Here is a 27,164-nt window from a genome sequence, read left to right on the forward strand (position 1 = left end):
TCTCTCTCTCTCTCTCATCAAACCCTTCTCAGGGAAGAGCTGAAGGATGTCTGATATTCCTCCTATCCCTAGGAATATAAACAACAAGGGATGCTTCCTGTGTGAGCCAAGGTCTCTGCCTTGGTCAAAGCCTCTCAAGGTTCAGCACCCACTTGAGTCTGTCCATAAGCAATCATCCTCATTCAGAGGTAACTGAACCTGGAGGAGAACTCTAGCAACTTGCTGAGGACACTTGGATGAGGGTGAGGATGACAGGACCAGACCGGGGACAGATTCTCTGCCTCCACTTTGGTCGCTGGCCATATCTAGAGACATTTGTTTGGACAGGAGGCTCCTCAAACACTGGCTGACCCTCCCACCTCAGTCTATCAAACGGCCACCCCCAGTCTCTTCAGGAGCCCCCTCCCCCCACTGTGTGGAGCTGGTTTATGGATAATCTTTCCCACCTTCCCTTTGCAGCTACCCTCACCCTGGATCAAAGTAGAAATTTTCTTTGTCCACTGTCTAGTGTAAGCGGGTGACAGGGGCCAGCCCAGCTGCTCTCCCTCCATAACCCCACAGCAAGGCTTACAGCCCTTTCACAGGCCACTGCTTCTAACTAACACATGCAACAGAGGGTCCTTTGTTCCTCTGAGGCCAGGCCAACCTACTCTCTCATCTCCCGGTGCCCAGACATTGCTTGACCTCCTGCTGAAGTGCTAGAGGGTCCTGCGGGGTGAGGTGAGGGGTAACCGGGATGCCAGCAGGAAGTGCCACTGTCTGTGTGCCTGTCTCCGCACCCCTGCACACAGCTCCACTGGGAAGAGGGGACTTGGGTCGAGGGAGTGCAAACCACCCCCTAAGAAGGATGAGGAATAGGCACAAAATGCTTTTATTTCCCCCACCTCCCTGAATGAGAGGTGAAGAGAGAAAATGCATTTATTTTAAAAGCATACAGAATTCCAAGCTGGGCCCTTGTGATAGAGGAGTGGGGGGGTCAGTCATTTGTTCCCAGCGCTCCTGCACTGAGGAGGGTGGGGCTCAGTGGAGAGCGCTTGGATGGTCCTACCCACCCTACCCAGTGGTTAACTTCAAATACGTAAGGCCACTTGCTGTGTGGTGTCTGTCTCCCTTTCACAGACAGCACAGAGGGCCCAGAGGAGGAGGAGCACCTGGGGTGAGGCTGGGGAGCAAAGGGCTGGGGCTGTAACCAAAGAAGATGCTGATGGGGATGGGAGTCTCTGGATCCTGAAGCAAGGGAGGGGCAGGGCAGGACAGTTGATGTAAAAGTCTTCCGGAAACAGAGGATGCTGGGACAGGGGTGTGATTTGTGCTGAGGATTGGGGTTCTGTATTGCTGGTGATGCACTGGCCTTGCTCACACAAGGACAGTGTAGAGAACACCATCTGGGCCAGTAGGCAAGGTTAGGTGGTCCCCAGTGCCCACAAAGCCAAGGCTGCTGAAGGAGACGAGGGTCCTCTAGAGTTCTGGGGCCGGCTGCTCCCCAACCTGCTCCTCCACGGGCTGAACGGCCTCTTGTACATACACGATGAACTCTGAGGCCTCCCCGCCTTGTGTGTACACGGTCACTGTCTCAATGCCCTCCACGTCATCAGAGGACACCACCAGATGGTGTTGCTCGGCTAACTCCACGGAGGCCTGCTGCAGAGTCTCCTGGATCATGACAGTGTGGTTGGAACTGGGCTCCTCATCGGTGACCTGGGAGGGAAAGAGAAAGGTGACACAGGTCCAACAGCAATGTCAGGATCACAAAGGTGGCATTGGAAGCTGCACACAATCCTCTCATCAATTTCAGCATTGACTTGGGCCCTTTCCATGGAAGAGGAGAATGAGACTCCGTGACAGGTAGTGACATGATCAGGGTCTTTTCCATGCTGCAAATGGGAGAATCCACACCCCAAATCCAAACTCCCACCCTGATGTCAAGCTGCCTCCTCAGACATCCACAGGTGTGGAGCCACTAAAGCATGGTGGTTAGAAGGCACCATGGGGTTCCTGAGTGCACAAACACTCAATATAGGGTAAAAGGCTCCTAAAAATATATAGCTGGTTCATTGATATTGACAAAGTGGCTAGGTTCTTCCTGGACTCTCCATTTTTACCACTCTGGGAATCCTACTTTGACTGCTACAGTTCCCAGGGTCTGTCTATCAGTGTGGATGCCTGTCCATTCTTTGGAGGCCTGCCTATAGATACATGCTGCTACAGAGCTGAGCAGGGGTGGCCAGGGAGCAAGGACAGAGGCGAGAACTAGCTGACTCTGACAGCCAGGACTTTCTTGGTAGCTCTAAGATGGCAGAGTCCAGGTAAGGCCAAGTTCTTACCAATGCTAAGGTAACATGTCCCTGACTATCATCTCTGGGGTATTTGAAATTTAATACTAACCATCTTTAACCTAAGAAGAGAAATAGGAGACAAATTTAGGAAGAGTTGAGAGCCTGGATTGTAACTAAGGGAAGGACTGCAAAACAGGCCAGGGGCTGGTGGATACGCCCACTGGCCCATGGGGGATGGTGGAGTAGCTATCCTTTCTGGGGTCTGAGTGGCAAGGGGGTGTGCCCTGCACTGCACTGAGCAGGTGTGACTGTCAGCTCCAGGACTTCTGGGAAGCTCGGGCAAGACCCTCTACAACCCTTGGCCTACCTTTCAGTGAAAGAGGAACCAGCATGCCCACCTCAGGACACCACCGAGGGAATCACATGTAGAAAATTATTTTAACTATGTAAAGATGTGTTACATTTGTTTATGCTGAGAAATATTTTAACTGTGTAAAGGTATGCTACTTTTGTCTATACTGCATTTGTTTAATGATGTAAGGATGTGATTAATTATGTGAAGATGTGTTGCATCTGTATCACCTTGCCTGCCTAAGCCACCTGATTGGTCTAATGAAAAGCTGAATGGCCAATAGCAGGGCAGAGAAAGGCTAGGCTGGGCTGGCAGGCAGAGAGAATAAGTAGGAGGGGAAATGTAAGCCCGAGAGGAAGGAAAGAAGAATGAGAGGAGAATGAGTGGCACACCCCAGGGCAAGAGGCCAGGCAGCCACTAGCGAGCCAGCAGACGCCAGAAGCCATGAAGGAAAAATACAAAGAAGAGGAGATGGGAATGGGGGACGGGCTGAGGGGAAGGGGAGAGGACGGGAGGGGGGAGAACAAGGGAATCCATGGCTGATATGTAGAATTGAATTGTATTGTAAAATAAAATAAAAATAAATTCAACAATAAAAAAAAATACACAGAAGAAAGAAAAGCAAAAGCCCCACGGCAAAAGGTAGATAAAGAGAAACAGGTTCATTTCAGTTAAGAGAGCTAGGCCAAGCACTCAAAACTAGTAAGTCTCTGTGTCATGATTCAGGAGCTGGTTGGTGGCTCAATAGAAAAGGCTTAGTACATTTTTGCATTCCATTGTGGGGCCCACATTTCCACATAGGACCTGAGAAAGCTGAGGGGGGAAAAAAGGAAAAGAAAAGAAAAAACAAAAAATGGATAGGGCTCCTTTCAGAGTCTCTGCCATACAGCAAGCCCTTGGGCAGCCAGGACACTAAGTAGAAACAAAAGGCTAAGTAAAAAAGCCAACTTCTTAGAGCTGGTGTGGTTGAATGCAGTTCCTGGTTAGACACACCTTGGGACTGGGCCAGGAGCTTAAGGCTCAGCTCTCACAGACCCAAGGAGGCGGCAGAACCAGCTGCCAAAGCCACAACAGTTTAAGATTTCGCTCATGCAGACAGGAAATGCAACTGTTTACAAAGCGGGCAATACCTAGTACCACTGTCTTCTGAATAATTCATTTCTTCATCCATTTAAGAAAACAGTTTCTTAAATACCTTCTGATGGCCTGTACTGACGTCATTTGACAAAACTACTACTTTTACTGATAGACATAAACCATGGGAGGGTAGGGACAGTGTCTGTCTTGTCACAGTGATTTCCCAAGATCCAAGGTCAATGCACGGCACAGAGCAAGTGTCCAATATTTGTTAGAGGATGGTCTACTGGATCCCAGGTGCTGTGATGTGTGGTAAGACAGCACCACAAGGAGATGATGATGGATGGGGGCGGCACAAAACAAGTCATGACCACATCACAGATGACTTTGGGTCCCATGCAGGTGTGGGGTGGGTTTCCAGGAGGGTGGGGGAAGGGAAAAGGACACCCAGGAGATGAGGAAAACTTGCTAAGGCAGTCACACAAGCTCCCACTCATGACACTTCAGACTCTTCTCCTGGCCTGTGACTGACAGCACGATAGTGGCCTCCTGCCCATTCATGACTCTCCAGCGTGGAGGGTCTCAGCTCAGCCGCTTAATTACTGAAGCTGCCTGAGCAGGAACAAGTAGGGCAGGTTCAGTTCCTAGAGACTCAGGGGAAAAGAAACCTGTGCGGGGAGTCTGGGCATTCTGATCACAGATATTAAAAGGAGACTGGGAGAATTCAGAAGCTGCAAAGCTATTCTGAGGGAAAACTATCTAGCCCATTTTTCAAATAAACCAAAACACTTATTCCCTTTCTTTAACTGTTTATATCCATTTTGTTTATCTTGGAAGATGTAGCAGGAACCAAGACTGTAATGGTAAATACAGACTTCAGTCACTTTGAAAGACAATACCTGACAGGAGATTGGGAAGGGGGAAGGATCATGCTACACATCTCTTCCCTTCTCTGGTAAACTACAGAGGAAGGAAGGGACGGGTGATGAACACTAAGGTCCTCAGGACTTCACTTATGTAAAAAAGAGAGCATGCTCCAGGTAAGTGTGACAGGATCATGTATCACGACATGGTGAGATCAGGTGATACACAGGGCTGTGCACAGGACGGCAGTGTGAAACCTGGGGAAAAGGGCAGCTGAGGTCTAAAGCAATGTTTGCAATGAGCTCTTAAGACCTAAGAGCCTTAGCCATCAACACATAGACGGAGCCTCTATTTCACAGGGCAAGGCAGAGGTTTCTGAGGCCAGGCCTCACCCCATCTAAACTTCCCCTCTTACCACCTTGTTGAACATTTACATCTATTTATCTGCTACCTTTTGTAAGTGTTAAAGTCCTCTTAAGAGCTCTCTCTCTCCATCTGTTTATCTTCTTCAGTTTCCAGCCCCAGGTTGGTTTTGTCCAGCAAAACCAGTACTATATCTCATGCACGGTACATCACATTTGGTTGGATGAAGTCACCAGACAAGGTGGTGGATGATGCTGACTGTGCATTTCCCTGAAGTCCTAGCACAGACATGTGTTTGGTAAGCACAGGTCAAGCTAACTTGGGGCTCCCTGAGTTCACCTGCTGTCTGTTGGTGTACCTGCCCCACACACTCAGCTCCATAATGAGCCAGGGGAAATGGAATGCTTATAAAAGGGGCTCGTGAGCCTTTCTCGGCGTGTGCTCCTCAAGCATTCTAAGAGTCACCTGATCTATGGGCTTTTCTGCCATTGCTGTAAGCCATGCACTTCCTGCCCTGCTCCCAGAGAAGTTAACAGCTGCCAGTGTCTGCAGTTTACTGCGTACTTTCCCAAGCCTCACCCCAACTGCTCATACATACTATCTGTTCCCTCTTCACAAATGGGACCATGAAGCTCCTGGGGGTCCAGTGACCCATCTAAGGTTGAGCAGTTCACAAGTAGCAAAAGCTGGACCTGGTCTGTATGAATGAGTCTAGAGCTCTTCCTTGGCTGGTGCAGCGTGGCAGTGACTAATGGTATCACATGTCACAGATTGATAGGATAGAATTATTGCTCCTTAGCCATCCGAGGCAGACAAAGGTTGGCTGTACAGCTCTAACCATTCTCTTTGTTCAAAATGATCACTCTAGCAGCTTAATCTATTAGCATAGGCTTAAAATTGTGCTCTGCAGCAGAAATAATATAGGTTTTACAGTGTCATTACCCCCTGAGATGGATACTCCATTTTCCTCAAATGCTGTATCTAACATGTCTTTCAGCTAAATTATTAGCAGCACAGATAGCTTAATAGAAAACCATAACCCACAGGACTATACAGATTATTCACTAAATCAGGTCCTGCGTTCTGTCTCAAGTGTTCTAGGATCAGGACTGAAGCCTGCTAAGGCCCCACAGTTGGCGGCTCTATTGATGCTGGAGAGCAGCTTCCTGTGGGGACCCTGTCTGTTCACCTTCATCTCATGGTCCACTCCGCAGCATGGATGGGAATTCTGCAGGATGCCATGTCATCCAGGGCCTTCTAATCACCTCCTGGTCTATTTCCATATTCCTTACCTGTCTTTCCTTCTCCCCCTTCTTCAGCTCCTTTCTATATTTTCTTTTTCTTTTTTCTTTTTTTGGTTTTTCAAGACAGGTGTAGCTTTGCACCTTTCCTGGAACACACCCAGGCTGGCCTCGAACTCACATAGATCCACCTGGCTCTGCCTCCCGAGTGCTGGGATAAAGGGGTGTACCACCACTGTCTGGCTCTTTCTATATTTTCAATCCATTCCCACAAGTTTAAATGTTCTCCTTCCCAACTTCCAAGAAAGTCCTAGAAATCCCTCCTGCTCACAGATCCTCAAGGAAGAAGCACCGCGTCACTCCCTCAGGGCCCCATGGACCTGAATGGGTTTTGTGTTACAATCCACCTCCAAGTTCTCCTTGTAGACCTGTAGCATCTGGTGAGAACAGCAATACTTGCTGTGCAGATGCTAGCTTAAACAGCAGTGTTTGTCCTGATGATCTAGCAGTCACCCAAAGGAACTTAGCACCAAGCCTCAGAGGGTGTGGGGCTCAGGGAAGATGAAAATCAGGGCCCTACCTACCACAGCCAAGGATGGTCCAGTGCATGATAAGGCTTCATCCAGGTCCCTGGACTTCTGGTACTTAAAATAACACAGGATTGAGCCAAGTGGGCAACAGAGTGTTGGGACCACTGCACAGCCTCTTCCTGAGTCTCCTATCAGTTTCTTGGGCTGGACTGAAGCACAATCTCATTACTGTCTCTTTAATAAGAATACACTGAGAGGTTCCTCTGCCAGAGTGTTTCATGCCTCAAGGTCATAAACGGAGCAGAACCATCCTTCAGAGCATGGTCCTATGGACTGGGCATACTCCACCTTGCATCCTCAGCACCCAATACTGGCCAGGAGAAAAATGTAAGGAGGCACCTTGTCCAACAAAATACCACAGAAAAGCGGCAGTCCACAGGAAGCCTGCAGAGTACTTCTTCCTCAAGGCAGCTCTTGACCTTCAGCTCCCAGCCCCCGACACTTTCTGAGTCTCAACCTGAGCACATGTCCTTCTGTTTGAGACTGCAGCAACCACAACCTCCTGGGACATCAAAACAACCCAGAGACTCAGCCAAGGACACGGAAATATGATAAACAAAGATAATTAAGGGAAGACAAAGCTGTAGCTCATGGCTGAATCTCGCAGAGGCGGCAATGAGGAAAGGAGGAAATGTTCTTACTAGCTGCCACTGAAAGGAGCACTCTCTAAAGCTACCAGGGAACAGAATGAAAAGGACACAGCTGCAGGACACCTTCACCCAGAGATCTCCAAACCATCTGCAAACAACTCCCTGGCACCAGATGCCCACACACCTGTGCCGGGGCTCCTGGCCACATCCTCCTCAACCATCTACTAAAACAAGTTTGAGCTCAGTTCCAATAGGCATTGGAACTGCCAGTCTTCAGACAGGGAAAGCTAGATCCAGCGTGGTACATAAATAAATGATGGTTAAGGGAAGATGAGCATCGTTCAGTTGCCCACAATGAAAAGAGACCAGAAGGACAGAGTGGGAAGGCCTTAAGTGTGTGACAATTGCCTTGACACGTATTTCATTTACCACTGAATGAACACAACCAGCAGCACCCTACCATTACATGCTGCCCATGGGCCCAACCCTGAGGGCCCTTGCAGGCTTACAAGCAGACAAGTGGTTTCACTTTAAGGGTCATCATTGGAGGGTCTTGTCAGGCAGGATAGGGACTCTCATGTATGCCTTTCAAGAGAAGTCCACCATCGTGTCTGTCACTGTTGCTGCCATTACCAGGAAATCACACAACTTTAGGCATCCTTCACACTGCAAATCCATTTTAAATAACCTGAGCCAGGTTCCTTTTTTTAAACCATGCCTTGGAGAACAGCTCTCTCTAGATGTCATTAGTGTCCATGATAAGGAAGGCACCTCGGGCTGCAGCTCAGCAAATGAACAAAACCACTACTTACTCTCTCCTCTCTAGCACTCCTGGTGCTCAGGACTGGTGCTCAAAACCTGCTGGGAACTCTGTGATAGGGAGACGGTCACAGGGCTTAGAATGTCGGCAGGAGGACCAACCATGCTCAAGACAATTCACAGAGCATCATGAATGGGCATCACGGACAAGGTTATTAATGAGACCAGGCACAGATGACCCAAGAATCCAAGAGTCAAACGCTCGTGTGTGGGGTGTGTGTGTGTGGTGGTGGTGGGGTGACTCTATGTGAGAAAATATGGGAAGATGGATTTGCACACATGTACATGCATATATATGTATATATACATACATATGTATATATACACATATATGTATGTATATATATATATATATATACATATGGAATTGTGTATATGTGTGTCTGTGCTAGCTCATTTTATGTCAACTTGACACAAACTATAGTCATCTGAGAGGGGGAAACCTCAATTAAGAAAATGCCTTCAGATTTGGCTGTAAGCAGACAAGCCTGATGGGCATTTCCTTAATTAGGGATTGATGGCAAAGGGCCCAGCCCATTGTGGGCATGGCCACCCCAGGCTGGTGGTCCTGGATTCTATAAGAAAGCAGGCTGAAGCAAGCATGGAGGAACAAGTCAGTAAGCAGCATTCTTCCATGGCCTCTGCATCAGCTCCTGTTTCGAGATTCCTGCCCTGCTTGAGTTCTTATCCTGCTGTCCTTCAATGAGTCCCCTCACACTTTGTGGACAAGGGTGGCTCACCTGAACTGATGAGGTCCTCAGCTAGACAGAGGTCATCCATCATTTAAAGCCAAGAACTGAGCCTCCAGTGCCATGGTCACTCTAGTGAATATTCTTTACTAGTCACAGCAACCACATCACGGAGCCTAGGTTCCCCTTTGGAACTGGCAAGGTCCTTTCTGTCCTGGCCCCTTCCCCTCCCCTGCCTCCACACTCAGCTCTGGTCCCCAAACACTCACTCACTCTCTCTCTCTCTCTCTCTCTCTCTCTCTCTCTCTCTCTCTCTCTCTCTCTCTCTCTCTCTCACACACACACACACACACACACACACACACACACACACTTGTCTCCGAACGTCCATCCATACTGTTCTTCCCACCTCCCTTACCCTTTCCCCAAAGATTCTATTTTGACCTTGGGAGCTCCAATCTGTGTCCTCTCTTTCTAAGAAGTCTCCAGGCTTCTTGAATTTATGTTTCCATATATTCTTGTATTAACACTGACCAGGTTTTCACCCAATGGGGTCACAGCATTGATTGAACTATCTCTGAGAAACACAGCATATGTTGCTACCCCTGTCTGCCAGAGCCCAGGCTCACGTAGCAAATGGTGAACAGCAAGTCATTTTCTTGAACGGGTCATGGACCATGCTGCCTAGGGAATGTGCTCAGCTTCTCCAAAGAGCACCAAGTAAGGCCCAGTTTATTATCAGAGATAAAGGAAGGGGCCTTGGCCAAGAGAGCATCTCTGCACTGAGATCTCAGAGGAATCAAAGAGCAGTACTTCAGACAGTCCATGTACCAAGCTCCTCAGGTGGAGATGGGATTTCTAGGGACGACTATGGCTCTCATTTCCAAGGATGCCCACAGCACAGAATGCTGTTAATAGAACCTAAGCGTTTTCTTGGCTACTCTCCTAGCAACATCAACAGATGGGCAAGCTGTCAAGTCTGCCGAGTTCTGAAGTGACCAAGGAGCCAGAGAGCAAGAAAAGCTTCCAAGTCAGAGCCGTGTCTAGAGGGACAAGCTAGCACTGAGCTGCTGGGGGTGGGGTGGGGTCACTCTCTGAACCTGGGCCTGTAACATACTAACAATTGTTCGTAAGACAAATAAAGAATGACCTTGGTGCCGACCCACCTGTAAATGGTGAAGCAGATAATGAATGCACCGTTTATGACAAGCCATCTATTTTCCACATTTCTCCCGGGTGGAATTCCCATATGCCACAGATGGCTTATAGGCCTCTTTCTGTTGGGAGTATCAGTACACGCCAACTACTTTCCTGACAGAGCCGCAAGTCCAGACTAGTCCCTGCTGATACTAGACTTGTCCTACATCAGGACTCTGGGAGGTTCGATCCTGGACGGTCAGGGTGGAGTAAAGCAGAAGAGAAGCAGTGTGTGGTCAGGAATCCCGGAAATGATGACCCTGGTCTGGAGTACTAGGGAGGGCAGGGGTCTGAAGAACAGAGTGGTGGGAAAATAAGCAGGCAGGGGAACACAGCCCCCTGGCAGGCCTGTCACAATCCCACGTAGTTCAGTACAAACGGAGCGGAGTGCCAGGGAAAGAAATGGACAAAGGGGGAAATGACCAGACAGCACAGCAGGACTCCAGAGCATTAAGAAGACCCTTACAGGGATCTTCACGGTATTAAAATCAATGGGTGCCTCTCTCCGACAGACAGAAGAGACACTTGATGAGATTAGGATCTACCCCTGCTATGTTCAGAGTGTGATGAAGAACAGGAGACAGGAAAAGGCTAGAGGCCAGCGACAGGCTAGAATTCATGGAAGGCAAGTGGGGCCGCAATGCACAAATGGGTGGAGAGGAAGGAGGAGAGGAGGAAGGAGGCCACAGTGGATGTCTCTCCATTTCTGCCCCACCCACTCCAGGCAGGCTCCCACGGCCTGCCCGGGACCTCCACCCTGTTTCCCTCAGTATGCATCCTATCCAGATGCTGGCAGAACCAGGCCTCCCTGGTCTCTTGTCTCTGACTCCTTTCCTCACTGGGTCCTCTACTGGCTCTCATTTCCTTCTACCAGTGTCCCTCTCGGTCTTTACTGTCCCTTTCTCCCCCTCTGGACATGGTGGTGTGGTGCCCAGCACCCAGCTTGTAGATGGGCTCTGTCCCCATCTATCCTATATCTTCCTGGTCTCATGACTTCAGATACTGTCTTCAGGCTCAGGAACCTCCCCTGTATATGGCTAATTCAGACCCCTCTCACATGAAATCCAAATATGATGGCTTATTCCTTACTATGGATGTCAACTAGTCACTTGGAAGCTAACAGAGTAGACACTGTCCTATGCACTTCCCAAATATAGGGGCTTTTCCTCTCATTAGCACAGTGCTCAGGGTGTGTACACTGGCCCCCAACCTCACATTTTCCCAGTCTGGTGTACCCATGGTGGACTCTGCTCCAATGGCAAGAGAGCAACTTAAAACAACTAAGATCCATCATCCTTCTACGCTGGAGCTCAGAGGTCTGGAGTTGGTCTCAGTGAGCTGACAACCACATATCAATACTTCCTTGGGTTCTCAAGGCCATCTAGCCTGTTTGGCTCGAAGTTTCAGATTTAGGACTGTGGGGGAGGGGGTGTCTTTCTCATGATATCATCTCTCAGGCTCTGGCCTCATTCTCCATCCCTCTTACACAGGTGAAGGACAAGATAGGCAGCTCCCCATCTTAAATTTAGTCACGTTAGCATTGTTTTTAAGTAGAAACAGACACACACATATAGGTTCTGTATCTATGGGGAAATTATCATTCTGTTGACTTCTGTATCTCAGTTATGGCTGAGAACTTCTCACTGTTTTATGATAAATGAGTCAATTTACTTTGCCTTGGTATAGTTAGAACACTAGACTGTTTTTGTTTCTAGTGTTTCATAGTGTCATATACATATGGGTATCTGGGGTAGTAAAATCGATGTGTCAAAGCATCTACTATTCAATGAGAGTTCTAGGCCCATGGGCTAGTGACCCTGTGAGCTGTCAATCACCTGCCCTCTTAGCAGCCAGCTAGATCTGCTATTCAGTAGGTAGTTCTGTTTGTCACCAGGAGAACAAACAGTCTGGGGCTGATGTCCTCAGAGCCACTCTCTTATCATCACCTCACTCCTGCCTGACTTGTGTCCTGGTACCCAGTTGTTCCTACATACTCTTCAAGACAGAAGGAAAAGATGGGATGAATGATTTCATCCAAAGAGCTAGCTAGCATCTTCTAAGGTCCCTCATCTCCAAAATGCCCTGACTCCCAGGACAGTCAGAACTATTTCCCAGACAGAACCCAACAGAACCAAATGGCAAGAGTGAGAAAGAAGCCTGCATTACCCTTGTATGTGGTATACCCATGCACATTTCAGCTGTGGAAAGGAGCACACTCCCCCAGCAGTTAGCTTTTTCCCACTGCTTGTATTATCACCACGCCATTTCTTCCCCCGTACTCTCAGAAGAGAGGCAGATCTGTTTCCAGGGAGTCACAGCAGGCACATTCCCAGTCACAACCTGGCTTAGGAGTGAAGTCCCATGCATTGGAAACAGAGAAATTATAAATGCAATCCCAAATTTATTGAGGCAAGAGAAAGGATAAATGCATGGGCTCTGTGGAAAAATATCATAAATTTCTAACTCTAGAACTATATATTTATATACAAGAACTAAATGGGGTGATGCTATCTGCGAGAAACTTGTAGAAATACCAAAAATATTCACAGGCAGGAAGAAGCCATACCAGACGTCACTGAAGACTGAAAGCCTTTTAAAAGGGAAAGAATGCAAGGATCGGGGAAGGTCGTGACTCACCCTACACCAGGCAACCATCTTTCATGGGGGAGATGGCACATCACCTCCACTGCTTGCCATTTTTCTCTTGATTGTATGCAGGCAGCTGATAGCTCTCTTTTCTGAGAACACATAGCTCAGCTCTAGTCCCAAGGCAAGTTGGCGCAGCCGCTCACTAACATCTGGTCCCAGTCCCTACAGCAATTTCCAAGGTCTGAGATGCTGGACCTCATGGTGAGTATCTAACCACAATTGTATCCTGTCTGTGAAGCACAGGGCTGGCAGCTCTGATGCAGAGGAGGTAATTTCTTACACAAGTTTGTCAACTCAGGTTTCCTGACCCAATCTGAATGGGAAGGGCCAATTGTCTTTTGAGAAAGTGTTTGCTGAAAGGAAGGGAAAAATGATAGGCAGGTTTCTTAGCCTCTGAGTCATAAGGTAAAGACCAATGGTTTCCATATGAACAGACCAACTTACTGCATAGTGAACAGAAGTTTCATTAACTGGACATCTCACCCTTCTCTATGCCTTGGGACTCTAAGTCCCATTTAGTCTGCCCTGAACAATCATTTGCTTGAGAGGGAAAAAAAGGAGACCCATGTTTTGTAAACTCTAAGCAATGGGGAGAGCAGTGTGGTGTCTCAGAGGGAGTTAAGTGAAGAACAGGACTCACAGTTGAGTGCCGTTCCTTTAGGAGAAAGAGCACACATCTGGTCCCATCCCCCAAAGTTAGGCTTCCAACACATGACGCAACCCTGTACACCTGGCACATGCCTCTCTACAGGATGAGTACATGGTACCTGCTTCACAGTGGGTGCCCAATAAATACTGAAATGTGCTAGCAGAGTGCACCAGGCGATACTTAAAGGCCCCACTGAAACAGATGATAGAGTGGTCACAGTCAGGGGGAGAGGCTTGTGTTTTTTTGCTAACTGACCATCCTTTCATATGTAGACAACTTTACCAAACCTGTCATGTTGCTCTCCTTTCTGTTCAGTACATTCAAGAGTGCACATGACAGCCAGGCTCCTCTCATAGGGCCTCTCCAAGTTAAAGATTCCATACATACAGCCCAGGAAGTCTCTGTCTGCAATAGTAACCTTTAGCAATAGTTTCATACATCTCTGCACATTCCTCAAGAGAAAAGATCTCTACCCTACCCACCTAAACTTCCAGGGTCTTCTGAACTCTGTCCTTTCTCATTGCCCACCATTTTCTCAACCTAGTGGCTAGGGGCTAGAAGAAAGCCTTGGCCAAGACTGTCCCTAACTTTTGTTTGACATCCTGAGGATGCTTCTCTATCAGCAGGTGTATCAGTTACTTTTCTGTTGTTGTGATAATACACCGTGGCGAAGAGCCACTCAAGGAAGAGTTTCTTTTGGCTCCCATTCACCAAATGCACAGTCCCACCTCTCGGCTATTTCTACTAGAGAAGAGTGCTCTAGCTCTCAGATCTTGCTCACATTCCCCTACCCACTTCTTTTTACTTTGGTTTATGCCACTCAGCATTGGTCACATCAAATCATCCTCTTCTTATCTTGGGCTGCCCTAATAAAACATATTAGACCAAGTGGCTTATGAACAGTAGGAATATAGTTTTCTCAGTTCTAAGAAATCTGATTATTATCAAGGTTCCAATATGGCTGGGGTCTAGGGAGGACTCTGTTTACCACACAGCACTGACTTCAAGTAATCTTATGGGTGAAGGAGTGTGAACTAGTTTTGGGACCTCATTGAATGACATTTGTCTCATTCATGAGTATTCCATCTCTATGAACCGGTCTCTTCCCAAAGCCCAACTTTCTAATGCCGTGATCATATTTGGAGTGAAAATGTAACATATGCATTCTGAGAGATACAAATATTCATTCTATAATGGCCTCTCTCAGGGAGGGCTGACTTTGTGGAAATAACTCAAATTGACTCAGCATGAGATTGTACAGGGACCCACAGGCATGTGTTAATTTAGGTAATGTAATTGTTTATCTTCCAGGATGAGCCACTCAACAAGCTCTCCTAAGAAAAAGGTGGGACTTGAGAGGTAGCTCTGGGATAGCACATTTGCCTAGCCTGGGCTAGGCTCTCAACACCTAACACAACAAAAGATAAAAAGGAAAAAGTGTCCCTTTTACCATTTTACCTTTCTGGAATCCCAGTATGGAGCCTGGATAATGCTTGCTGCCTGCTGAACAGAATCATCTAAAGAGAAGCATTCACTGTTGAACTCCACACGAATCGTAAGGAGTTAAGGAGCTATGCTGTGTCTGTAGTGCCAAGAGCGAAGACACTGCAGTCTTAACATACACTAGCACAGGGCCAACTGTTTCATTTACATAATCTATTCAATGGCCCCACTGGGGAGATTCTATTATTTTAACATATTACAGAGAAGGAAACTGAACTTCAATGAGAAGTACTTTGTCCAAGGTCATGGGCTATGAAGTGACAGATCTGAGGTTCAAATCAGGCAGTTTAGACCTCCCATCTAGGCTGCACTGATGGTTATGCCAAGGGAGACCTATCCACTGTGCCACCCCCTAGGTTGACACCCATGTCATAGACTTTGTGGGAGGCATGCCTTTGTACTTTGCATAGAGCAAGGCACCACTGCCTGCCTGGAGATAAGGTTGCTCAGTGAAGGCACTACAGCCCGGTTAGCTCAGTACCCTTGGGTCTGAGCTCACATTCATGTACAAATACTTTGATGTCTGGGAAATGTACTAGGCCCTGAGTTGCCTGCTTGACAACCCAGGGAAACCTAGGAGACCAAACCTCCACCTACCCTCATAAATCTTCAGTGTGGTAAGAACTAGCAGGCACACAACCATACTAGGTTATGGTGTGGACAAAGTCTCTAAGAACTGGATAGGGAAGAGGATCCTGCTGCCTTCCTACACTTCACTACTGCCCAGAAAGGAAGGATAGCTTCTTGCAGGGTGGGTCTTCTTGTAGGGAGTAGTCACTGCCATTCCCCTTCTCTCTTGTTAGAGTTATGGGACAAGGACAGAGAGAAAAACCAAGGCTCTTCCATCCTGAAGCTTTTCCCTGGAGAAGAAGAAAGTCCACAAGCACCTGCAGACTCTTCTCTGACCTAACCCTATATGGCAGAGTACTGCAGAGGTCTGATGTTAGTACGGGGTATTTGGTTCTCATTTGACTATTCAGTGACTGTATCCATCATCCATATTGCCTAAGAAATTAACAGAAAGGTGGTAACTTAAAACAATCCCAGCCCCTCTGATTTAAATTGTACAGATGACTGTCACTAAGTGGAGATGTTCTGTGCTATGGATCATGGATCTGATTAGGCCTCATGGACAGAACTTCCTTCTTTAGAATCTACAATGTCACCTAATAAAAAGAAGTAGGATCACTCACATTCTCAGGCTCTAGAGGACAGCACCTTGTGGATCAGGAGGCCTACTAAGGGCTTACTGAAAGCTCACTGCCAAGAGGAGGCCAGGACATGCCTATACCCAGGGGCCATGCCTACATCTGATGCACAAGCCTCAAGGTGGGAATCAGTTCTACAGAAGAGGAAGAGAAGACACCCAAATAGGATGGTGCACACTAAGCAAGGAATGGGGGATGGGGACATGAGGGCAGGTGGCCATGGGGTCAGCATGAGCACATTGAGGGTCTGCTCTAAGTTGATGGGCAATCCTAGGTTATTACAAGAGTTATAAGAGTTGGAGAGGTGCCGAGTCTAACTCAGGAGGTCTGTGGCAAGACCAGTGACTACAAATCTAATAATGCCAATGCTACTAGCCGTGGAGAGCACATTTTGAAGAGTGAGGACAGATAAAGAGAGCAGCTATAGACAAAGGGAGTTTTTAAGGTGTCTTGTACAGGTGGAACTTGAGGAACATGCTGGTAGGTGACATACAGAGAGTAAGAGAAGCAAGGTGGTTCCCAGGCTCCAAAACAAAAGCCCGAGAGACATGTTTACTGGCTATAGAAATAGAGAAGAGGAGGAAGGGGTAAGAAGTGGATGGTTTCCACTGAGGAGAATTCCTATGGCCAGGAGGGAAGCTACCGACTCAGTGGGAATGTGGAACAAGGGCTAACTCAGAGTTGTACCATGCGGGGACAAATCCAAGGAAGGCCACACCACATCTTATCTCTTGTTCCCTCCTTTCAGGGTAGAACAGCTCTGGCCTTAGTCCTACACCTGAAATAGACTGAGTGACTTCAACCACCCACATACTTTCCCAGAGTGAACTTGCAGAGAGGAAAGTTGGAACTGAACAAAACTCATCAGCAGGACTGAGGATGAGGAGCAGGAATAGTATCACACAAACTGGAATGAATGGCAGTATCAAAACTTGAGGGGGACTCTGTAGCTTGTAGGGGACAACAGTGGGAAAATTGGGGCTGAGAAAAAGGAAAAAAGAGGCGATTCTCAGTGGACGGGCATCCTCAGCTCTAAAGGTAGGATATGTGGGGGACTGGCACCATAATGAAAAAAAAACTGAAGCCTTTATTTGATTTCTGCAGACCGTGTCTCATATGTCCAGAAATGTACCACAGGACTTATTTTTACTTCTAAGATTCACAAAGAAATGGACTTTTCAGCATCTACCAAGGCATGAGAGAGCTCAGCAAGCAATAAAAGAGCTTTGAGAGGAAGTCATTTGGAATATCAGCCATCCGACATTATGCCAGGGGCAGAACGCTCTGAAAGAAATTTCATTTAAAGAAAAAGCTGAAAAGGCTGGGGGAGAGCTAAGGAGGGTCTGCAGAGGACAGAGGCGGTACTAAGTGACAAGAGAGGGTAAGATGCAGCGTGCTCTTCTGTCCCTCCATCTCCATGCTGAAGGCCACCGGTCAGCAACAGGAGAACAAACGCTCTGTAAAGAAGGTGCAGCAGGAGTGTGCCTGGGAGGCCACCTGCTGGAACACTAGGAACGGGACAGAATCGAAGTTGGCAGGGGCTTGCGATCAAGTCCATTTTATGGCAAAGTTTCTGAGGCAGGGTCCAAAGCCGATCAACCAACACAAACCAAAACCTGAGGTGAGAAGTCTGTCACAGAGAGAAACGCCCCCCCACACACACACACAAATAAGAAATATGCATGTTTCCTTAACCTACTATGAAGAATCCCTTAGACGAACCACAGCAATGACAGAAGCCATGATGGACTGAAAGTCACACAACTGAGACATCACGGTTCTGGTAGCTGTGGTACACACGGCAGACCAACAGGAAGTCAACCCAGCCTAGGAAGGGGGAAAGGAAAAGAGAGCAGGGGCCAGGCCTGCTGGGACCTTATCTTCCATCTCTAGGCCTTGAACCTCAGAGGACACTGTTTCCAATATATATCAAAAAGTGACCCGCACAAGCAAAACCATGAAATTATTTCATGGTATTTTCACTTAAAGGGACAACAGACAAAAGGAAAGTGGGTGGGCCTTGCTTAGCTTGTTCTGAGGTCAAGAGGAGAGGCCTCACCTTGAGCCACCTTAAGGCACTTCAGTTGGCAGACAGCCTCTATACTGTGTAGGGTTCTTGGGTCAGGCTGCAGGACATGTAATTATAATAAAATAGAAGAGAATGCTTTCTTTAAAATGGTCATGGGAATAGGCTTTGAAGCTTCATCTAAATCCTTTCTCATATGCCTCAAGCCTCATTTGGCTACAGTCTCAGGTCATGCTCAGCTTGATGAGCCAGGGGCAGAAGCCAGGCTGGCTCTCTTTGCAAGAGCCTTCCGGAGCACCAGGCTCTCAGGCCAGGGGCTGCACTTGGAAGGGCCTCTGCAGGGCAGCTTCTCGTAGCATACACAGGCCAGACAGATGGTGACAGCAGGCTCAGCAAGCTTGGAAAGTGGGGATTCGTCACTTTTAATTATCGCTATTCTGTGGAAGGTCTCCAAAGGCTCATGCCATGAAGACTTGGTTCACGGAGAGGCACTGGTGGAAGACAGGGGAACCTTTAGGAAGTGAGATCATGCAGGCAGGTCCTGAAATGGACTATGTGGATCCCCAGCTCCTCCCTCTCTCATGGTGTGTCTCAAGTGCCACGAGGTGAGCAGCTTTGCTTCATCATGCACTTTTGGCCCAAGTGGTGTGTCTAAAACTGCACAGTCGAACCTTTGAAACCATGAGCCACAATAAATATCACCTTATAAGAACCACATAGAAAGCAGGAGATGGCGGGGCATGCTTGGAATCCCAATGCTGGAGGTGGATACAAGAGGATCCCAGGGCCTGGCTGTCAACAAGTTAAGCCAATCACAGAATTTAGATTTGGTGAGAGACCCAGTCTCAAAAAGGTGGAGAATGATGGAGGAGGACATTCAGTATCTACCTCTAGCCTCCACAGGTACACACATGGGCACCCACCCACACAAACACACATGCATGCACATACATATACCATACACACATATAAAAAATGAATCCATAAAAAAAAACTAGAATCCACTTGGGCCCCATATAATATGCACATAAAACACAATTGTTTTAAAATGCAGCCAATCAATATTCTTCATAAAAAGAATATATAGATGATAATAAGCTACAACTTCTGAATTCTCCAACATTTACATGTATGAACTAAGCAAAGTCCTCCCAATACTGCCCTAGTTAGACCCTGTACCAGTTAGTACCAGACCTTCTTCAAGATTCCACATAGCAGAATACAAGTGAGGAGTTCCCGAAGATATACAGAAACAATCTGGAGTCTGCAACCTAGCAAACACCAAGTAAAAAGCTGGAGTGTATATTTTCAATCAGGACAATGTAGACATAAGCATCCATCTTTCTGGTATCCGACTTCTGTCTAAGACCTGGAGGGAAACTTCACTGTGGAGTAAGAGTTTCAGGACACACACTCCACTACACGGCACATCTTGTTGATGGATCAAGATATCTGTGCTAAACCAGAAGTTCCTATTGCCCCAGAGAGTTCCATGGCACGAACTTTTCATGCTATGCATCATATACTGAGTACCCACTAAGTACAGTCATAGAGACAACAGTGAGATCTCCACTCTTAACTTCAAAGGCGGGTAGCCTGGACACATGACTCAGAAGAGCATACATGAGAGCCATTCTAAGAACTGTCTTAGTTAGTGCAAAGAAAACTTACTTTTTCCCCTTGAAGTCACATGGCTCATGTTTTGCTCTTATTTTCAATACTAACTTCACAATAAAGTTTGGGTATCACTACTAGCCCACACCTCTTCTAAGTTTCTCCTCAAATTTCAGAGACATCTTCCCCAACAACCCTTCGTCACCACAGCCTTCAGCCCCATGATGTAAATGTTGGCTCTGTGTTCATTCACCATTTTCTTCATGGCATACCACTTTATTCCTGTTTGATTCCTTTCCACAGACAGTAGCCACCCTTGAGGGCAGGCATTGGTGCCTTCCTGGAACTCCAGCACCACAAAACCGACTGACAACAGCAAGTGCTCACTAAATACCCAGTGACTCATAAAAGAGCACATAGCCATGCCAACTTCTATTATCTATATTTAAACTGTCTTCATGAACTTGAACTTGAAGTAGATAGTTTTCTGGTTCTGGTGTGCTTATTGGCTTTGTTTTCTGCCTTTAAAAGTAGCTGTGTAAACTAGTTCTAGTCTTTCAAACCCTGAAGCAGGTACTAAAGAGACAGGTACGAGTAAACAGATGAGACTCTGATGATCACATGTGTTACATTCTAACAGACTGGCGAAGTCTCTACTGAGGACAGGGGAGGAAGGGAGTCAAGCACCATGAACTTGGTAGAAAAACCTTTCTTTCCAAATTCATCATTTTCTTCCTCTCCTGTATGGGTCTAAAGCGATGATGTTTCTTTTAAAAGGACAGTCCATGAAGAAATGCTCCTGGGCATCTCTGGCTATTCCCTCACTTCTTCCTAGTTTACTTCCTGCTAGGTTCTCATTATGTTTATTTGCATTCTATGATTCTCTGAAAGGAAATTAAGAGTCTCCTGGGTGTTTCTAAAATATCCTAACCTTTCTCCAACACATCTGCACAAACAGCCACTGAAGATACAATCCCTTAATAATCCAAGGAGACAAGACCAGTTTCATTTCAAATTCTATCCTAGGCAAGCTAAAGTTCTGAAAACAAAAAGGGGTAAGATGGGCAATGGTTTGAAGAGAGAAATACTTCTGAGCAGAGGGACCTCACCTGTTTCACAACAGTTACTGTTCCAGGAGCCATAGCAACCACGGAGGCCACAGCAGTGGTGGCATCGTGGGTCTCTGAACCCAACTCAATGATCTGCTGCAGGATGTTCACAGCTGTGGGGTCAAGTCGATCACCTACAGGAAAGGAGCGAAAAGACACCATTAAGCTCTGCACTGAATGGCACCTAATGCCAACTGGCCCCTAGATGGAAAGACTATGGGGTGATGCCTATTCCAGACAGTTCATGGGTTGGGTTCTCAGAAATCCCTTACTCAGGCAGAGAAATAACTTGTTTGGTACTTTATAGTTTACTAAACATTTCCTACAAGAAGTTTTCAAGGCCTGACTGGAACCATAAGGGATGGCATGATGATATGATCCCCATTTTTTTTTTTTTTTTTTTTTTTTTGGATGTGTCAGTCACTTGGGTACAAAAAGCAGGGATTTGCCTCAGGTCACTGGGGCGATGGCATCCCAAACATTCAACTAAAACCCAGATGAACTGAATCTTGATGTTATACAAACTGCCCTCCAGTGTCACAACTGAGGATTACCAGATGACATGTTCAAATGCAGAACTGGTTCCTCCTGAGGGTAGAGGGGCGGGAAAACCATGCCAAGTGGCAGGCAGAACCCCCAAGAATGTCTTACTTATCTAGCCAGTGGGCTTGTGAACTACAAACCAATTTAAGCCTGCTTTCGTTTTAATCTTGTCAAAAGACAGGGGCCCACACCATCAGGGCAGCAGCTTGGCACACCCTTCCTGCTCTCTCTCACCATCTGCTGCCCATCTGTAATCCTCCTGAGCACACCCTCACCCAGATCACTAATTCACTACAATGGAAATTACTGTTTGGTCTCTGTGCTTCATCATGTCATGAAGTCTTTGCCAATGTTTACACCCTCACAGGCAAGCTTTTTGCAGGCCTCGAGCCAACATGAATCAACCAGTAAGAGACTGGAGAAAGAGACTTTGACATGATTAGTGTAGTAGGTAGAGCATGGCCTAAGACGGAGGGGGTGACCTATATATATACTCACAATATACCAACAGCATTCCCCGTTTCCCACAATACACCTGTACCTGGGAGATGACTCAGATGTGCCTTGCTGCTAACCACTCTAAATTCCAAAAACTAAAATGTTTACTTTGGTGAGTCACTGAGGTTAGATTTTAATTCCTCCTCCACTCCCTCCCTGATCATTACCCAGCCCAACCATTAGTCAGCCAGGAGCTATGGGAATACCAATGAAACATAACCCTACCCCCAGTCCTTCCTGGGCTGACAGGCTGCTGAGACTCACGTGTAAGCAAATCATCATAACACATGGTATTGGAGGGCAGTTAGGAGACAGTATAGGAAAGTCTAGTGGGATCCCAGTAGATGGCCTGCAATCTAAGTGCTGAAGGTGGGGGTAAGCTGGGCAGAGAGGTTCCATGATGGGGGCCGCACCATATCCCAGGGCATACTGGAGTAAACAGATGAGAAATGCAACCTATGCTGATACCTGCAGAATCTGGCCTGGACAACACAGCCTAGAGGCAAGAAGCAAGAAAAGTGGGCAGCCAGGAAGGAAAGTAGAAGGTCTGGTCGGCTGAGCTGTAAAGGTGAAACAGTATCTGAAGCTCCATGGGAAGACACTGATGGGCACATGGGCTTGTGCTCATGGACTCTCTAAGGAGAGAGACACTAGTGGAAAATGAGCATACCCTCATGGATTCTCCAAGGAAAGACACTGGTAGGCAAGCAGGCATGTGCGTATGGACGCTCCATGGGAAGACACTGGTAGGCACATGGGCATATGCTCATAGGAGATGAAGATATCACTGACCACTGAGACAGAAACCCAAATTCAAACAAGGACTCAGCTGGGAGTCTTGCCTCACAGCTTGGCCTTGACTCTGCAGAAGTGGAGGTGCTGTGGGCCCCAGTTCTCTCTAGCCTGGCAGGAAGCAGTAGTTAACTACTTGGAAATGGATGCCCACAGGAGCTGGAGCTTTCTTAAGACTGGAAATTAAGGATTTCACGTCAGGAGAGGAGCAGTTCCCTCCGCTTATCTCCCAGGGCCATTTGTTCTCACCTAATGCTTCCCCATTAATCCTGCTTACTTGTTTCGGCCTCCGACATGCATGTGCTCCGGCATTTCCAGAGCTGTGGGAAAACGGCTTCCAAGTACAGTGCCCAGTTTGTAAACTTATCAAAAATACAAGATCATCACATTTGATTTAAAAATACGATCTGGCTTTTTGGAAGCAATGGAGACAGATGAGTGAGCCTGAGCACACAGATATATATATGTATCTTGGGGTGACCTATCAGTATATCACATCCTAGTCGCTGTTATCACCTACCTGGACACTCTGGACCCTGGGATAAGCCCTATAAAATAGATGGCCATGAGGAAGTATGAGGAAGTGGTAGGGACGGCCCGAGGAAAGACAGGAGAACCAGACTCCAACTCTGCTACCTAAGTGGAGGACTCTCACCAGCTACGTGCAGTGGACAGCCACCTTCACATCAGTTAAGTGAGAATGTCAAGGCTACCCCTGAAGAAAGCTGCTCTCCAACTAAGTGTGATCCACGTAGGCCCCACTCTGGCTGGGTTCATTCTGAAGCACTTGCGGAGACAGACATCCTGATTTGTTCATTACGTAAAGAGCAGCAGCGCTGAAGTGAGAAAGGAAGCCGGGTGAGCCCTCACCATTGTCGGAGGTGTATCTCAGGTCCTGAAGGGCAGCCACCGCGGCTTGTGTCCCCTGAACATCTTCTTCGGCTTCGGTGATGTAGAGGTACTGGGTGGAGGGCTCCTCTGGAGTCTCTGTTGCCGGCTAAAGAAAAACATCATGTCTCAGCATCCTTCCAAGAGATTAACAGCAACCTCTGAATTCCAGAATGAGATAAACACATACAGAAAAATAGAACTTTACAACCCACTGGCATAGCTCTCCTGAAAAGCCAAATCAGCTCCAATACATGCATTTCCAAAGAGAACATTTTCTCTGGAGGGTCAAGACTTTTTATCAAGCCGCTTTGAGTGGAAGCCTGCTGCTCCTCCTGCTCTCGGGACAAAGTGAAGCATGCTGTTCAGAATGAACACATTTGAGTGTGTACTTCTACAGGCTTCTGTCTCCTCCCACTGCTACCAACACTGTCTTTAACCTGCCCCTGACATGGAGGCCTCTGGCCATGCTGCTAACAGAGGCAAAGGAACAGCCATGAGAGAAAGTAGAAAACACTGCATTGTTACTTAGCATGTAAAGCATGCACAGGTCCTAACACAGAGTAAGAGCCCACTGAACCATAGCTATCAACACCCATCAAATTATTACACAGACTATGGAAGGACATTCTGCAATTTAAGGTGATAGCTGAAGGTAGAAGCGGCTGAAGTGATGTTCAAAGGTATCTCCTACCTCAAGGGGAGAAGCAGAGAGAGCACATAGTCACAGGATGAGTGTTAATAAAGATCTCTTTCTGAGAAGGAACACAACCAATACTGTAAGGTGTGGGCCATGAATCTCATCAATAAAGAACAAAAGGAAGACTTTGGCCAAAGTTTATAGGAGTCAACGTTATGCTCTATCAACATCCATCAGTCACTGACACAGTTTCAGAGGAGCATGTAATTGTCCTTTCACAGACAACTAGCCAAACTCAGTTAGGTTATGCCTGCCTGACATAAAGGAGACACCTAATAAATATCCAATGAATGCAAAAATTAATAATAAAAGAAAGACCATTTCTCCTTTAGAGTAGGGTAATAGTTAAGCAGTGTACCAGCCAACTATGGATTCATGTGCCTTAACTTGTGAAAGAGCTGCTCTTCTGGGGGACCTAGGCATTAGTGACATTTAGCAATGTTTCTTCTGTGCATTCCTAGGAGATAAGTGACAACTCGAACTGCCAGGAAGCCAGTGTGCTTTTCTCCTGGTGGCCACCCTGTGCCCAGCTCCCTCGCTGCTTAACTGCCTAACACAGAGAAGAAGGGCCTATTTTTTTTGTGTACTATTTCAAGAGGTTCACAGCTCTGCTAATAGTTCTAGAATCTGCTGGAGGTAACTGACTGAGATGAGATGGTTTTCCATTATGAATTAGTATTGCAATGACTGTTTCTTTTTCTTTCTTTCTTTCTTTCTTTTTTTTTTTTTTTTTTTGGTTTTTCGAGACAGGGTTTCTCTGTAGCTTTGGAGCCTGTCCTGGATCTTGCTCTGTAGACCAGGCTGGCCTCGAACTCACAGAGATCCACCTGCCTCTGCCTCCCAAGTGCTGGGATTACAGGCGTGCGCCACCAGCGCCCGGCCAATGACTGTTTCTTTAGATAGCAAATTCTGTAGTGCAAACTTGAGAGTTCAGGAGAATAATCATGTCACCATCTATGGTGATGAAACACTGAGGCTGCCATCACCACCACCACCGCAAAGGGCTTATCTGTCACACACAAACTCCAGCATTTTAACAGTATTCTTCCTCTCTGCTTTCCAATCTACCAGCCTACTGTATGGCTGAAAACACTAAGGCTACAGTGAGTCAATAGTAGCTCAAGGTCTAACAGCTTATAGAAGCAGAGCCAAGTTTAAAACCTGTCACTCCAAACCTCACTCTTTTTCAGTCTTAATTTATAAAACGTTTCAAATACATACATAAGTAAAGAGAGAAGTATTATAAAGTCCCACATACTTGTCACTCAACTGCCCAATTTAAACAATTTTCAACTCATGATCAGTTGTTTCACATATGGCCCCACATCCTCCACAACTTGCTCTTGGATTTGTGTGTGTGTGTGTGTGTGTGTGTGTGTGTGTGTGTGTGTGTGTGTGTGCATGCCATAGTGCACCTTTTGAGGTCAGAGGACAATTTTGCAAAGTTAGTTCTTTCCTTCCCCTTTATATGGGTTCCAGGGATCAAACTACAGAAAATGAATTACACGTTGTGCCATCTTGCTGTGACTCTACCCCTGACGGCCTTGAAGCAAGTCAGAACCATTGTTTTCTCCACAAGTATTACAAACGATATCAGCTGTGGACTTTCCCATGTGTGGGTAGTACACTGATATTCAAAAGCTTTTGGAATTGACAGTATTGTGGATTCTGAATTTTTTGTTTTAATTAGGGATTTTCATCATATAGATGATACTGATAATGCTGCTGCTGCTGCTGAAGATGATGATAACAACAGCAAACCACAGAAATTCCTAGTGATTTTTGACTCCAAGTTGGCACTAAGGCTCCATCTAGCTTTGGCCTCTACTTACTGTAACATCTTCTTCCAACAGTAAAAACAGTTCCCTCTATAAACACTTGCTCAATTATAATACACACAGGAAATGGTTTCAGAGCTTAAGCACAGTACTGTGACAAGCACTTTGACCAGACTGCAGCACTCATCAGCTCTTTGTCTTTGGCCTTAAAGTATCCGGCAACATACTGTTTCCATAGTTACTTGTTTCTGAGTTTAGTTGAAACCCTCTAGTATTTCCAAATGAAACTAGACACTGGCTTATGGCCAAGATACATACATTTTTGTCATCTTAAGGAGCACCCACTAAGCTCTCCTAAAGGTGTATAATAGGTGAGCAATGCTTCCTGTCAAAAGCCTTTTTGCATCCATGACAATGATTCCATTCTCCCCCTAGTTCATGGTGAGCTATATAAGGATATGTTCTAATATGGAGTCATGATTTCCTTACATTCCAAAGTACTTTTCACACTGCCATGGTGTTTCATTGTTTTTATTTGCTATGAATTGTTTCAAAGACCTTATTCTGCCCGGTTATAAGGAGGTAGCCTGTGAGTCCACATGTCAACTGGAGGTGACTGTGACTGCCGGAGAGTGATGAACCTGGGTAGTATCTAGAAACAGCTGACTGTCTCAATGAGGTGCAGAGAGGCAGAGTGATGCTACTGCTTGGTACCTGGTAGGAAAATGCCATAAATGTAGCTAAACTTCCTATAAGGTCCAGGATGGCCCTCCACAACAAAGAATTATGCAGATCAAAACATCAACAGTGCTGAGCTTGCGAAGCTCTGCTTTGAGTGACTGCAATCTGTCCATGATAGTGGCATCTGGTATTTGAAAGGATGGGTGGCTGTTGGCTCTCGTAATGGTGACAGATTCAAATTTCTGAGGGAAGCAGACAGTGGGTAGGAGCAGGGGCATTTGGTAGAGGAAAAGAAGGACCAGGAGCCAGGATATGAGGCCTTTCCAGTTCTCTCAGTGAAGACAGCAACAGGCTATTTGCCTTCCACTGTGTGGGGTACAACGTCTAAAAAAGGGGTTTGTGAGCTGCAGAAGCCAAGACAACGTTCACAGAAAAGCCCAAATTGAACCCAGAATAAGCTTCACATAG

The 27,164-nt window shown here is 46.7% G+C and overlaps 1 protein-coding gene across 5 annotated transcripts in view; it reads right to left on the minus strand.

The window, feature by feature from the left end:
- Positions 1-866: 866 nt before the first annotated feature.
- Zfat (zinc finger and AT-hook domain containing) overlaps positions 867-27,164 on the minus strand; it is a 262,439-nt gene continuing 236,141 nt past the window's right edge. For 4 of the 5 annotated variants that reach the window (XM_076556010.1, XM_076556009.1, XM_076556007.1 and 1 more), the window contains 3 exons: positions 23,520-23,646; positions 20,817-20,950; positions 867-1,698 (listed from right to left, as the gene is read on the minus strand). In XM_076556010.1, coding sequence (XP_076412125.1) covers positions 1,459-1,698; positions 20,817-20,950; positions 23,520-23,646 — 501 coding nt within the window. In that variant the 3' untranslated portion in view covers positions 867-1,458. Of the gene's footprint in view, positions 1,699-20,816; positions 20,951-23,519; positions 23,647-27,164 lie in introns of those variants that run through there. The other variant, XM_076556011.1, reaches the window with a different exon arrangement.

The sequence above is a fragment of the Peromyscus maniculatus genome, chromosome 20 (assembly GCF_049852395.1).
Source record: "Peromyscus maniculatus bairdii isolate BWxNUB_F1_BW_parent chromosome 20, HU_Pman_BW_mat_3.1, whole genome shotgun sequence".
Taxonomy (NCBI): Eukaryota; Metazoa; Chordata; class Mammalia; order Rodentia; family Cricetidae; genus Peromyscus; species Peromyscus maniculatus.